This window comes from Aptenodytes forsteri, unplaced genomic scaffold (assembly GCF_000699145.1).
Source record: "Aptenodytes forsteri isolate BGI_AS27 unplaced genomic scaffold, ASM69914v1 Scaffold96, whole genome shotgun sequence".
Taxonomy (NCBI): domain Eukaryota; kingdom Metazoa; phylum Chordata; class Aves; order Sphenisciformes; family Spheniscidae; genus Aptenodytes; species Aptenodytes forsteri.
The window spans coordinates 512,905-528,795 of NW_008795029.1; the positions used below are offsets into that span (position 1 = coordinate 512,905).

Sequence of the window (15,891 nt, forward strand, 5' to 3'; positions counted from 1 at the left end):
GCAGTGGGGGGGAGACCCCGGGGGTGGGCAAGGCTGGGAGGTCCTCAGTGCTCTCAGGGCCCTGACAACTGCACAGCATCCAACATCCAATGTTGTTACCCAAAGTGGAGGTAAGTTCTTTAAGTGAAAGGTAGCAGTAAAGAGCACGGTACTGGTTTTGGGGTGCAGGGGTTGACTTCAGGCTTGCTCTCCTAGAATGTCTTAATGAACTGGCATGCTGTTACTGAATAATGTGAAAGGGAGTGTGAAGTCTGGAGAGGGAAAAAAACGAGGAAAACTAGCAGGCTGATTGATGTGATTTGTGAGTAGAAATTTGAGAGCTACCCCATAGGATAAGGGCAAGTATTATTAATGAATGACAGTATATTGTGACCTGGTGAGCTTCTTCCAGCACCTACTTAATGATCAAATTAGAACACAGATTATTTTAGGGGGAAACAGATTGTAGCCATTTTAATCTACAGAGTATCTGCATCACATAAATACCAAATTTGGGAAGGAATTGGCTTGGATTTAGTAGATACAGCAGGATAGGTGTAAATAAAATCAAAGAAACATGTAGGTTGTATTTAGATGATGAAGAAAAACTCGTTTGCATAGTGGTATCTGCCAAACGAAGCATGCAATATTCCTTATTTGGAACACTTAAAATGGTGGGTTTTTTAAATTTATCAGTTCTGTATTGTTTGTTTATGTAGTTAGAGTTGTCTGTATATTAAAAGTTTGGGGATATTATATTGATTACACCCTGTAGTGGTCCTGCATGTGTCATGATTTGCCTAAAAAAAGAATCGTATCACTCCGGTCACACTCTTTTAATTGAAATTGTACTGCTCCACTCTCACAGGGGTGTATTTACACCAGTAGGGAGGTACTTCTGTGAGTTCAGTGCATTTCTCACTAGAGAATCAAGTTTTATCAATAAAATATTTGCTTACGCTGGTATACCTCTATGCTCATTGGATGTTATGCCAGTGCTATATTTTCTAATTCAGAAATTTTCATTCATATTTTTATGATCCTGTTCCTACCACTGTTCTTGCTGCATGCTCTTTGTATCAGATTTAGCAATTGTGTGGCTGCAGAGGGAGTCAGTTCAGCAAACTGATCCAAGACAGAATGAACCACTCCCTAAAATCAACAGTTAAATTCTGTATCAGCTCTCTGAACCGATTCATCTACCTGTTGCACAACTGATGGGGCTGATGCAAAGAAAGGAAAGGGAATATGCAGGCATCTTGGAGCTACTGACATAATTTTGACAGTAGCCTAAGGATACGTACAATACCAAATGACACTTGCAAAGAGTGCTTCTAACACAGTTTAAAACTACACTAAACTTGAGGTTGCCACTGGTTGCTCTCCTTTCTGTCCTGCTCTGCTTCTGGCCTATCCTTTTGTCCTCCTATCTTTATGCTCATCTTGAAGTGAACCAGGGAGCGAAAACAGCTGGAAACTGTTTTTCGTAAGATTAGCCTTCAGCTGGTTTAGCTCCCCATACCAGCTCATAGCAGAGTGACATGTGGCACTGCTGTGCAAGGTTGAGGGCAGGGGTCTGTGAATGCAAGCATGAACAAGAGGGAAACAGCTCCGATTTTGACAATGTAAACTGTCACAGATTACACCCTGTGAAAGGTCGTGCCTGAGCCGCAGGCTCACCATGTCAAATGATGAGATATTCCTGGAACCAGACATTTCCTTCATAGCTCTGGTCACTCATATGCCACATGCACGACTATTTTGGATTAATGCATGGATCGGTAATGTCCCTAGTTTGTTCTATACTGCCTGGTTTAAGTTTGCTTCCTTGTGCACACCCTGGGAATTCCACTATACACACAGAATCTAACAGCCAGTGGTCTACAGCTGGTAATCAGTACCATTTAGCAGCTGCTAAGCAGGATAATAGCCTGTTATCCTTGAAGAGCTTTAATACAAATTGTAATCACTTGTTTACACGGCTTCTAAACTAGCTGGCATAAACTTGCTCTGCACGGTGTGAGTTAAAAGAGGGACTGAGGCTTGCTTCATATGGAATATAAGTCAGCAGGAATTTGATTTATGCCAATTAAGTAACGTTGGCATAGGATCAACATAAATGGTGGGTGAAACAGAGGGGGTGTACAGTCTATTCAGCAGAAAAATTGTGTTGTATGCAAATTCTTTAACTTTCACTGTTACACTAGGGAAAAGCATGGGATGGCAATGGTTTTCAAATTAAGCTACTGACCAGAGAATGAGTTATTTTGCTGATGTGTTTTAGTATTTATCATTTAATGACTATAGGATTGAAAAGTTGCAAAGTCTGAAATAAATTTAACATATTTAGTAAAATATTGTAAAGGTCTGAAACTTTTATTAAATTCTACAAACATTTAAATGTACGATCGGGTGTGTCTGTAGCAGAAAAGTTAGCCTAAAAATTACACCGGTAATTTTAAGAGCTTTCAAACTGACACATATTTCTAAGGTGAACCCAGTCGAGTGTGAGCTTTTGTAATAACTGACCATAGCCTGCTGAAGATGTTCTTGCTGGTTTTAGTCACCTTTGTCAGGACCTCCAGGAGAACCCACACATGGGAGACGGATAAAATATGTATACAGAATGCAATAGGTGACCTAAATGCTATTAGGTTCCTTTTTTTTGGTCTTTTTAACCTTGAAATAAATAACTCGCATAAGCTAGTTGGAAGTGAAAGCTTTGAGAAAAACCATATTTAAGTTTATTGTATGATCAACTACTTTTCCCTAAGGTTAATTTTAGAGTGTTCATCTTACGGTAAATTTTAAAAAGCTTTGTTTTCATTGTAATTTTATCTCACTAACAGAAATTCAGAATTCAGTCAGGTCTGTGCTACCAGTTTTTGATGACACAGCTGTTTTGGCCTGGGAAGTAGCTACGCTGGCAAAACCCCTGCTGTGCTATCAGCTATGATGATGGAAGCAATATTTTTAGCTAAGCATGTGTTATTTTGTGAGGTGGTGTTGAATCATTTTAGCAACAGCTCTGTAATATATACAGGTCTTAGTTACAGTGAGGTAAAATCACAGCTTTATAAACAAGTAAGACAGACCTTACCACAGCAGTTTTCTCCCTGTGACCCGGCCAAAGCTCTATCTCTGGAAGAGTTAATTCAAAACGGAGGCAAAACAAGGGATCACCATCATTGCCTGGTGACCCTGGGTGTGCCCCTTGCAGCAGTATCTTTGGGCCGTAGAACTGAATGGCTACTTCCAATCTTCTCTAAATTACTGTGATTTACACCACTGCTTTTCCACATCACTCTAGATATCATATCTATAACATATATCTAGATATATGTATTTGCAAGTAAATGATGTAAATTAGGGTCCTACTGTTTGAAAGAGTAACTATAAAGCAGGAAGGAGTTGGATACTGTGAACTGAAAAAGAAAGAACAGAAGACTTTGGGAATAAATATCCTACAAAAAAAGGGAAGAAAAAGAGAGAAATCAGGTGTAGCTATTAGGTAATGTGACCTACTTATTTTTAAATCTTGTTCCTCTGAAATGATTTCAGAGTCTACACTGCTTTTCCATGTGAATATCTGTCTTTTCAGAACAGAGATGCTTTGCCTGCCATATCACAACTTAACTCAGGCGTGTCACGTTTGACTGCTGCCCATTGTCACTTTTGTGTAAGGAGATAAGTTAATTTGTGTCACTATGCTTGGGCACTGTAAGAGGCACACATTAGCATTTTTTAGTCCATTAGATTTGTGGCCTTAATATTTTCCAGTGGAGGCACAGACTGCATTAAATTTCATGTATATAGAAATGAAATGAAAGAAGGGGAGTTTACCTGAAGAAGTTGTTTTAAATTTAGCAGTTATTAAATAATCATAGTCCCTAAACTCAGAAATTATTCTGGCTATGTCTATAGTGATAGAAATATCTGCCCCACTGGGGGAACTGTGACCCTCCTCATGGATCTCATTGGAGTTTGACCTAGTGTCTGTGTGGCCTAGAGACATAACCATTATTTTTTATGTGGTTTTCCAGTTCAAGGTACCTCACATAACAGGATGGCTGTGCCCTCGACCTCCAGAGTGACAGTGCATTGGCAGAAAGCTGCCAGGGTTGCTGAATGCCTGGGCACGGAAGTATAAATAGTTGAGGGTGCAAGGCCTGGTGAGAAAGTAGCAGAGGACTAGGCAGAAAGGAAGGGACCTATCTTGTCATGTGCCTACCTGTGCTGCTTGAAGTTCGATCCCACAGTGGAGTGATCGAGCCCCTCAACTGCTTCCAAGCCTGGGGTCTGACTGATTTTTCTACAAAGAGAACATGGGATAGAACTAACGTATTTTGATCTGGGCCTAACATTATAGCTGGGACAGATGTTGTCTGGGGCTGTAGGACTACCTCTGTCTGTCTGTTTCACTGGTGGCTTGGTTTGTTTCTTTTAAAGGTAATGCTGTGTTGAATGGAGCTCAGGAATCAGCCTGACAATTCACATCACACTTCTAAATGCAGCAGAGAATCAATGGCCCAGTTGCTCTGGGGCCATGGTAATCTGATTCCTGGCTGCCTGAAAAAATTACACACTACGGGAGCTCTGCCAGGGAGGATGGAAGCATCAACCCTATCCTCATCAGTTTTCTGTTCAAACAGTGGACAGTATAGCTTGGATATGCAAGACTAACGTCTCAAATGCGCCAGTATGGAAACAGTAATTTTCCTCTCTTCATTCCTGCATTCTGTGAATGGCATAACACTTAGCTGTCCAAATGTTGTGCATATTTCCTTTATGGTTTGTTTTCTTTCATCTTTATGCAGTAAAGGTGGGAATTTATTTCCAGGAGTTCTTCAGAAAATGGGAAGATGAGGTTTGAACAAGTTTGACAGATGTTGTCAGTGGTTGCTGGAAATATTTCAAGGATGGAAAAAGCAGTAGGATTACAAATCAGTTGTTTGAAAAGCCCATTAAGGGCATGACTGCTCTGAATAACCACTGTCAACTGATGGGTAGAGCTTGCTTTGAAAGAAAGCATCAGCTATTGCACTAGTAATGATGTGGTAACAGTATTGCTACTGTGTAAATGTGTTTGTTAGGTAAACAAGACAACTTAAAAGAATGATTAAATTACCAACAGTGGTACTTGGATTTTAAAATTTAATTTTAAACTAATCATAGCAAAGGTATGAGGTAAATATTCTTCTAAGACTGCATTTACCAAAAATTTATGACATCGTGCTGGATTTCATTTGCTGTTCTGATTAAGAATAACTTATCAGAGACTGGCATTCATCTGTTCTTATATGCAGCTGAGTTGTATAGCAGGTTCCTCACAGAGTACTCAGAGAGTACTAAAGAGGCATGAAGGTGGCAAGAATTCTAAGTGGTGCATCTGTACAGAGTTTAAGATGCCAGTGTTGGACCAAAGGTCTGACTATGAGGGAGTAAAGGGCAAAATATGACACTTCCTTAACTGGTGGAAGTGGAAGGGGTGGAAGTATGCTACTTCTCTTCCTTCAGCATCACTTCTGTTGTCCAGTGGTTCAATTTCATGGTCAGTTTATGCCCAAACTGCTTTCAGCTGTTGCTGAAAGTGGTGGCTACCCCATTCTACCTACTCATACCCATTACCCAGTGCCACATTCCCAGATTGTTGATCTAGTTGAAAACTAATCTTTGCCTTGTGCCAGTGAGAGGCAAGTGGCAGAAACATGTAGCCTGAGGCAGGAGGAGAATGGGATAATCCATTCCAGCAACAGCATGGTCTTAGCTAGGCTTCTGCAGTAAGTCATGTTTCTGCACATAACGAACAAGTAAAGCCTTCCAGCTGGAGTTATTCCTGCTAAACTAGAGAGAACAAAAGTAGATGTTAACAGGAACAACGTTTACACTAGCTAGCTGCTACTCCCCAGAGGAATGATTAATAGAAACATACTGGTACTCCATATCCAGCACAACAGATGGCCAATAGTTAAGTTTTACATATATTAGGCACTTTTTTTTGTCTTTTCTGTTACTACTAAAACTGGGTTTGCTGTGAATGCAACATTGCCCAGCTGCTAAGTTTGCACTACCATCAGTAGCTGATCACTGGTGAGTTATTGATAGCCCTGGGCCCTCTGAATTCACATTCCAGGCTCTGCTGTCCCTTCAGATCTGTACTCCTTTTGTCTGCAGCATATAAGGTCATAGATAGTTCTACATGCCAGAGTAGCTAGATGCTATTCAACATAGCACAGCATAAGTACTAGTTATTGCCATATATATAAAAGTTCTTAACACGTTACACAGCAGTTATACAAAGCTAAACGAAACTAAAATTTGTTAGGTAAATGCCACCTTGTCGTTAACCAGTTGCTATAACAGCTAAAAAAAGTTAAAATAAAGCTCCAAGCAAGCCAAGACAAGCCAGCCAAAGTAAGCCTTACAGCCCTAGTCCCACATGTGAAGTTAGTAGAAGACCTGTGGCCAGTAACAGCACAGCAATACTGTCTTTACTGGATTACAAGGCTACCTAATAAGTCATAAGCTAGTCAACACAGTCAATGGCGTGTGGAAAGCTATTCAGCTCACTGGAATCATTTAGTTAAAATTGTAACATCAGGCATATGTAAAAAGCTATCTTGATTATTATCTTTCTTTACTGCTGAGACTTTATAACTTCAATGCTTTCTAAAACACCTTTATTAGATATGAAATTAGGTGTGAAATTCTGCTCTAAGTAGTTGATAATTTTGTGTGTCAAATCTAAAAGACATCAGAGAATGGATGGACCTGTTTATACACACAAAGGAAGGACTTGAGAGTTTACTGAAAATTTTACTCAGGTTTTTTTCAAGTAAATGTCAGCTTCCTGCCTTAAAGCCTGTTTTCAGTCTCCTCATCTTTTCTGGAGACTTCTCTTCCATGAAAGATTACAAATAAAAGAAGTTTTAAAAGAAGGTCTTGTGAAAACTTCCATAAGAATTGCATTAATTAAGAGATACATAGCATTTCTGGAATATAGTCATCTATGACTTTCTGTCCTCATTTGGGCAATTCATCCCAAATTACTAACAGTAATTAGAGTAGTTCTATCAAAAGGAAAAAATGAACATAAGGTGAAGATTTTCCCACTGACTAGTAAAGTCTTAAGTGAATGACCTAAGTGAGTTGCATAGTAGGGAGGGGGATTTTGCTTCTGTGATCTTCTTTTCTTTATTTTCTTTTTTATTGTGTTTTGCATGGGGGGGGAGAATTCAAGGAAGGAGGAATGTTTTTTACTTGTCTTTGTATGCAGAGGAATGTAGTTTGCATATCTTGCCCTGGTAGTCTTTGTGACGTGAATTTCCTGAAGCACTGATTAAGCTACAAGCAATAAAGAGGAAAAATAAACCAGACAAAGAAAAGAACTACTGAGCTTTTATCCATTTACCCTAATTTTTTGTATGTGATTTGATCACTTGTTTATGGTCATAATTATTTAGTATTCTACTTTAAGATCGCAGTTTACGAATTAATTGTTTATGCAGTAATCTTGGTCTGCATTTTTGCTGGGGGGAAAAAAGCAAGGCAAAAACATTCATTCTTATGAATTTCAATCTCAGATCTAGAAATGGTCTGTCATTTTTTGGTTTCAGCAGCAAGATGTTGCTGAATGGATCTGGAAAGACATTACTTCATTTTGCATAGCTTCTCTGTAAGGACCAAGTCTTTGGGGGTTTGATGGAAGGAAGATATTCAATAAATTGTCCATATTTTCTATACCCAAGTAGCCACAGGCTCTTTCTGTCACTTGGTTACTATTTTGGGCTCCAGATGAAATTCTTGTGGAATATTTTTAGAAATGCGGTTTCCCAACCGTCTGACCTTCCCATGTGTCCTGCTCCTGCCAAAAGAGAGGGGTCTTCATCCTCTGTCTTTGCTTGGAAGGACCTAGCCAAAAGCCAGTTTTGGTGATCCCAAGACTCTTAATGATTGAGTTCATCTCAATGATCCAACAAGAAACTCTGCATTCTATTTTTGCTGGGTTTATTTTGTGCCATTAGAGTCAGTTCCTGGATGCAGAAGTAGCCAGAGGTAAATGATGTGTAAGTCCTTTTGCAAATGGGGGAAGGGAACAGACCTTTTTGGTTGACTCCTTAATTGGCTTATCCCGTCTTGTAGAAACACAGACTGAGGATGTTATTTCATTATCAGCCTTAGTCAACATAAGACTTCTGCCAGCAAAACGCAGTGTGCTTGCTCTGCCTCCACATGATGTGTGCATCTGTATCCTCTGTGCTAGTGCTTATGGAGCTATGCAGTCAGCCACATTGATGGGGCCGAAAACTAACCCTGCCAGGACAGAGAAAAAAGAAAAAGGAAAAAAAAAAAGACTTACTGGTCCAGTTGAATGTGCAGCTGCATAGGTGGGGAGAGCTGGCACAATGGAAGAGTGGGCCAGGCAGTGGATAACATACCTTCCCCCTTTTGACAGCAGCGCAGTCTGTGAGAATACGCCATAAAGATGGCATTTTCAAAGGATTATGTACTCTCACTGATGTCATCAGTTAAAGCCTCCTTGAGAAAGAATTATGGCTGTTTAATAATTTCTGCAAATCACACTTTCAAGGACTATCTGCTTTAATTCCCATATTTGCAAATGAGACTACCATTGCAGGTGGAACCAAGCCATAGGTCACATTTTTAACCTACACACAGAGTCCATAAGAAAGAATGCTACATAAAAACACTGTATTAAGTAGCTGAGAGACTGAAATGGGTGGAAATTATTGTTTTTCCCTGAAAAGCAGGGGTGGAGGAAGGGGAACAACTTGGAGTGTTAATTTGTTCAGGTGAAATCCTGATGGGATTGGCAGAATGAAATTACTTTCGGAGCCTTAAGAAATCTTCTGTGATATGGAATTTGTATTTTCTGGCCTGCTAAAGAAATGGCAGAACATAGCAACATTGAAAATATTAAGTCTTGAGGATGATGCAGTTGCACGCCTATTTAAGGAGGGAGGATTTACAATAAGGTCTTTACTCACTAAAACCTGAAGTAGAGGAAGCATCTCCATAGATGGTCAGCAATTTAGGTATTAAAAGAAGGAAGGAAGGAACTTAGTTCTGAACCTTTATTTTTAATGGTCTCTGTCTGGATGAGGGCAGTTGTGTACTTTAGCATTGGATTTGTGGCTCTGAGAACAGAAGGAAATACTTTGCTTTTTGTCGTTCATCCATTTTTCCTAAGGTTATGGAAATTTGTAAACATTTCTCTACCCTCCCACTCTGCCTCAGTGCTTTCCATCTTGCTTGGCAGTTGTTGTACTGTTCATTTATTCCCCTTCTACTTTTTGCGGACATGCTGGGGACAACAGTGACTTCTAACAGTAGTTAACTTTCAAAATGGCATTTGCCAGAACATAAAAGTCTTTTACAGTTATGTAAATTAAATGAAGCAAAACCTTTGGTGAGGAGAAATGGGTACCATGGAACTATTTATAAAGTAAGGATTTATACAATGGTTTGGATTGATGTTTGGTTTTCAAAGTTTAAAAAAGAGCAAAAGATTAAATGGATTTGTATACCTATTATAAATATTTGTCCAATATACCAGTATGTTTACTATGTGTGAAGTATTTAATAATGTTGACGCCAAGTCTTTCACTTTAATTTTACAGGCTTGCAGCCATTTAGCCAAATTTTCCTTCTTAGGCTGAATTTTTCTAGGTCAAAAGTCATTCAACACATTCAGAAAACATTGCCTGTGTAAATTGACAATATTTGAAAAGAAAACTGACCCCTTTCAAATAGGTCAACTGAATGTTTGAATGCTGTAAGAAGTTATGTACAGTGAAATGGAGTTGCAAGTTCTAGAGAGAAAGAAAAATGCATGGATAAGGAGGAGATGGTGTACATGAGTCTCTTGACATTCACAGAAGTTAGAAGAGCCTTGAGACAATTTTATGGCCCTCCTGTAGGACAGACACTGCAGTGGAACAGATTTCTGGGGTACTCAGAACTTAAAATTTCTTTGCAGACCTTTGCACAACTCTGTCCAGGAATCTTAACTAGGAATTAAAACCAGGATTTCCAGATGATGGAGGCAGAACCAGCTGTGTTCCTACACAGGAAACATTATTGGCAGTTGCTCTCCTGGAGGGAGGCCTTTTAAAAGGGTTCTTCATACCAGTCTAGTGAAGACAGGGTTGCAATGCCGGTGTGGATTCCCCGATAACGTCTGGCATTGTTACTGTGCAATTCTATCCCAGTAATGAACACTGGTAGCATGAGTTAGTCAATGCTTTGATTCTGAGTGAAAAGGTTATAAAGGCGATAAAGACCAAGGGGAAAAAGTGCTGAATTTTCACACTTGAGTGAGCACCAATACGAAGGGTTGTGGTTTTGCTTGCATTTATAAGCCTGTTTTCATTTCAAAGGGGTTTGATACATGTAACTGGGAGTGGAGTTTGACTCCAAATATCACTTTGAGAGTTATGCTGCCTCAGTGATCTGACAATGCACTGGAAAGGTTAAATTGAGTGCAGGTCATTTAGCTTTGGTATGGTGATTAATTTCAAGTGATATGTTATGAACACTAATTTCAATTATTTACTGAAAAAGCCAACAAATCTCATGGGAACTCTACGAAGTAAAACAAAACCAGTTGACTGTGATTTTGCTCCCAAATGAACTAATCAGGTGATTGTGACCTTGAGACAGGGTCTCTCCTCCAGGTCTCCCCTCCCCTCTCCTAGGTACAGAACTGACATACTCATCTGTCCGCTTGAGAAGTCCTTGATACTGTTCATATTTAACATCATTATCAAAGGTCCTTTGCTTCCAAGCTTAGCCATTAAAATAGATGAGATGGGAAATGCTGACATGATAGTTTTGCAAATGTTATCTGAGAGGTTTGCATATATTATTAAATCTCTTAATGAAGATGATGAAGAATCAGCCAATTAACAGCTCAGAATTAGGTATATTGCTGCATTAATTCTTGTTCCTCTTTTCTTTTGATATTTCAGTGCTACGGCTATTGAAGGATGGCGCTGACCCTCATACGCTTGTTTCCTCAGGAGGCTCCTTGCTCCATGTGGTAAGAGTGATTGAAGATTAATGTTAGTGACTGTGGATAAATATGGTGGGATACTGAGTAGCAGATTGGGCATATTAACAAAAAGAAAGGCTTAGCAATAATTTTTTATCTACACTGTTGTCCACGGTGGTTATGATTGCATCCAGCTATGTGTGTGAAATAAATGGTCGTTTTCAAATTGCTTACAAAAGGATGGATCATGTCATAGGAATGGTAACTAACAAAGTAGAATGAAATGTTTTATTTATAAATTATCTGTGTAGTAAGAACTAACAAAGGAAATATTGCTTGATTCCAAAGATAGAATTATATGGTCCAGAGATTCACAGGTCCTATGTGAAAAACACCATGATGTAACATTTTTCCTTTTGTTTTTGTGCATATTTTCTTGTACCAGTTTCCTACACGTGGATATTTAACACATTATCTGCATTTATTTTATCATTATTTGCATAGCAATTTAGATTAAGTAACTGGAAGATAAAAGGAAAACAGTTTGTATACAATGACCAAAAGAGAAGCAAGATGTAAGGGCATGTGGAGGAAAGACTGACAGGCAGACAGGAAGAAAATACTGCAGAGGTAAAATTTTGGCTTTGCTGAAGGCAATGGCAAAACTCATCATAAATTCCTAAGTTTTATGATCCTTTACTTTGGTCTGTGATGCTTCAATTGCAGACATGCTTTCTATTCGATGTGGAACTTTTTTAAGAAGTTTGGATCCAACTTTGTTGCACAATGCTGCTAAAATAAATGTGTCTTCACAAATACAAGGGCATAACAGATCTAGTGAAAAGTCTGCTGGCAGTGTTTCATTTTAGAACAGTTGGATTAAGTTTCTCATAGTATGTACACAAAATAGAGTGATTTCTTGACAAAGAAAAGGATCCTATAATATTACTGGACTCCAGCACACCTGTGACCATGGTCTTGCAAGATGTAGCGTTTCCGTTATGTAATTAACCTGTGTTTTCCAACTTCCATGGCCATGCTGCTTACCAAGGGCTTTGGGAAATAGACGCCTAGGTAAGGGGAGGGTGCAGTAATGAGTTGGAACAGAGAAAATTTAAGTTCTCTTTCCTCTCCTCCATTTGCTTGCTGCAAAGGTGCTCAATCATTCTTTAAAAATGCAGCCCATACAAGATGTTAGCTTTGGGATTCCCAAAATTAAGGCATCCCAAATCTTACCCTGTGCTGAAAGCCCTAGGAGACAGTCTTTATCTTCAGTGTGGCTGATGTGACATCTGTCTCACTGGCATTTTAAAATAGAAGAAAGAAAAATCCATCTGTAGGGATTTTAGGTTGCTTTGTCTAGTTCAGCTGATGCAAACGTTTTAACTGAAGATAAAATCTGAACTGTGCCTTTTTAGGTTTCTTGATCTTCTGCATCATGCCCCAATTCACTGTCACAATCAGTATGTCTCCACTGGTGCCTGCTGCTTCACAGGTACACGTGCTTCAAAAGGAGGGAAAGCTTCCTGCAGTAAGAAATTTGCAATAGAGAACTGTGTGTAACCTACTGCCTTAGTTTAGTCAGTTACTTATAAGTACTCGTAATTCATTTACAGGAAAATGCTGGTTCTATTGGAGATGGGGCAAACCTGATTTCAATAAAATTTGGATTTGACCCCTATTTGGGAGCAGTACACATAGAAGAGGAGAGTCATGATACAGGGAAACAGATAAGCCAAGTTTATTTTCCTGCAAGAACTCAAAATAGTAATTTGGCATGCGTCTTTATTATATTTTTAAAGCCCACTCAGATCCGTTCTAAGTACTAGTTTTACCACTATAATTCTATGTAAGCTGCTTTCTCCAAAGGGGAGCCTAATCAGTGTTTATTCTTTCCAGTTGCAGGATAAATGTGTTTATTCCAGAATGGATGGAAAATATATTTATCTTCACATTTTACTTAAAAACTGATTCATGATATAATTCCTTTTTCTTTTTCCATTTCTGTTAACTTCCAAAATATGATATATTTCTAAAAGAAATCAAATGTGACATTTCATAAAGATTCTGTTGCTATCTCTGTAGACAGTCTCCCAATATGGTTGAATCTCAGGGAAGCCATGGGAGCTTCAAAGGTATTCACTGAACTCTCGTTAGACTCCATGAGAGGAGAAGTACAAAAAAAGAGAGTGCTTGCCTGAGTTGTTCATTCAGTGGGAAGCACATAGTGTCATATCAATTCACGCAGGCAATCACCCAACCCGCCCTAGTAACAAAGTATACGAGTGCCAATTTGCTCCTGGAACTTTGACTGAGATCGCCCAATTGCTCCACAAAACCCATTAAACAAGAATCAAGAAGCAGCGGCAATTAAATTGCTGCTACAAATCTAGGCTGTTTTCAAACCGGTAACTAATCACAAAAGGCTGTATATCTATTATTAATACACAAAATAGCTCAGCGACATCTGTCATTTGTTTTGTATGGAAGCTCTCTAGAAATTTTTTTGCTTAACAATGCCTTGAAAATATGATTAGTATGAGATTATGTTGATTTGTATTATAAAATGTGTTATCTCTGATTTGTTAAAGCTTGAACATTGAACAGCTCAATGTAAGTTACACTACTGATACAATGAATGATACTGATGCAACAAAACAAAACTTCTGTCTGTTTCTAGAGCTGCCAGATAAGTTGCAAGCTAAAGGAAATACATCAGAACTTAATTTCTGTTCTATAATTTAATGCTCAGTATGTTTGGAAATCATTTAAAGTAGGACTGCTTTTTAGCCTGATAGAGTTTAATTTTCATCTTTTGAGTTATCTATATTTATTATTGCAGTAGTACATGCAGCTCCTACATTCAGTTGAATATCTCAGCTATGTCTTGACTTCACAGTGGAATCCAGTTAAGCACTTTTCCTTCTTCCACTTTTCCTCCAGTGTGCTGGCTTCCATGCCAGATTAATACAGATCAGCAAACTGGATGCCATGTTGTGGCTCCACATGCGATACCGACATAACAACATAATTATTTAACCCTCACTTGCAAATTATCTGCAGATTTCACTATATTTGTACTCTCAGTGTATATGTGTGCTTTTTGGGACAGGGAAATATTATACAGCTTTAAATGTTGGAAGAGGCATAGATACTAAGGATTGTATTCAAAGCATCTAAGTATCTAATACAGAAAATTAGTCTCCCTGTAACCTGTCTCCAGTGGGGAAAGAGGGAGGATCCTTCTCTAAAGAGTTACTGAGTTTGTATGTTAGGCCAGAGTTAGGATCTTAACTTAGGTGCCCTGATTGTCTTTTAAAGTATTATCCATAAGCGCATCCATAAAAAGTCACAGATGTGACAGAGGAGTAAGCTCAAAACAACGGCTAAGCCAGTTTCTTCTCCTCCATCATCAAAACAAAGCATAGAAACACACACGTGTGTGCGACCCCCCCCCCTCCCCACCCTCAACACACCCTTAGTGTTCAGAGTATTTATCTGTCAGAGAGACTTGAATAGAAATCAGTATAGTTAGTGGACTGGGAATAGGAGTGGGTATGGAAAGGCGTGTATTACTGCTATGAACCACTTAAGGGCAGAAGGCAGAAGTGCACATACATGTGGACGTATGTACTTGTGGGTGTACATATACTTAGATGCCACTACTCATGATGTGATCATCATGCACTGATGCCTGTGCACTGATTTGGAATTACGGTATCGAACAGAAAGAAAGCCTCATCTTTACTGTAGATTTCAGCAGATTTCATATAGTGCTTTTTCACAGGGAATAAGGGATTCTGTGAATCATGCACATGGAACTTGTAGTCTCCACAAAACTATTTCTCTAGATTCATCAGCTGTTGTCCCCTACAAATACAGCAGTTTAACTGCAGTGCGTCATCTGCTCAATTTAAATGTTAAATGGAGGAAAAATCTTATGTAATAAATTCAGTTGTACGCTGAGTAAAACACCATCCCTAATCTGCTCTTCTTTCTTCTAGTGTGCCCGCTATGATAATGCATTTGCTGCAGAAATTCTAATTGACAGAGGAGTAAATGTAAATCATCAAGATGAGGATTTTTGGACATCAATGCATATAGCCTGTGCCTGTGATAATCCTGATATTGTCCTGCTACTGCTGCTAGTAAGTAAAGCAATCCAATGCATTATGTGCTTGAAAAGGAAACAATGTAACTGGGGGAGTAGCCACAGTGCCTGTCGGGGGGGGGTTGGAGTAGTGACAGTGCCTGTCGCCGGGGTTTGAGTAGCCGCAGTGCCTGTCACCACGGTTGATCTCTGGAGAGTATTCTTAAATAATTGTTTAATCTTAAACAAGTCCTGAACCACATTCAGGAGACATAGCAATAGCAGCATGCTGGCTTGAACATCCCAAGGATATTCAAAATTCTCAAGAGCTGTTGTAACTAGCCTGAAGGAGAAAGGGAAGGTGAAGGAGCGTGGGAAGGTGTCCCCCCCTGCCTCCCCCGTAGATTGGTTGCCCAAGGAGAAAAGGTAAAAGGTGTAATTATTATTAGTTTTCAAAAGGTAAGTCATCCTGAGGTACTGCGATGACGGCAATGCCGAGCATAAATTACAAGAGTACAAATACAAAAATTAGTCTCACGACCAAAAATTTTATCACATCATAAACGAGTAGTGTTACACAGTGCAGCAAAATGGTATCCTTGACCCAGCTCTCAGAGGTGAGAAACAGCACAACAGGAAACATATACAGCAAGTAAGGTGTTACATAACCTTTGAGAGCAAGTGTGACAACTTTAAGAGTAAATTAATCAACATTGTCACCAGCGACTGTTAAACCAATATGATGAATGCTTATAACAAATTTGCCTTAACATGCTCTGGTCAGATCTGTCGTTATCTCAACCCTTCG

At 39.1% G+C, this 15,891-nt stretch overlaps 1 protein-coding gene across 1 annotated transcript in view; it reads left to right on the forward strand.

Annotated features, from left to right (window-relative positions):
• The window catches only part of MYO16 (myosin XVI), a 322,187-nt gene that overhangs the window by 38,703 nt on the left and 267,593 nt on the right, over positions 1–15,891 (forward strand). The window contains exons 3-4 of the mRNA XM_009276139.1: positions 10,971–11,041; positions 14,998–15,141. Of these exons, the coding sequence (XP_009274414.1) occupies positions 10,971–11,041; positions 14,998–15,141 (215 nt within the window). The remainder of the gene's footprint in view (positions 1–10,970; positions 11,042–14,997; positions 15,142–15,891) is intronic.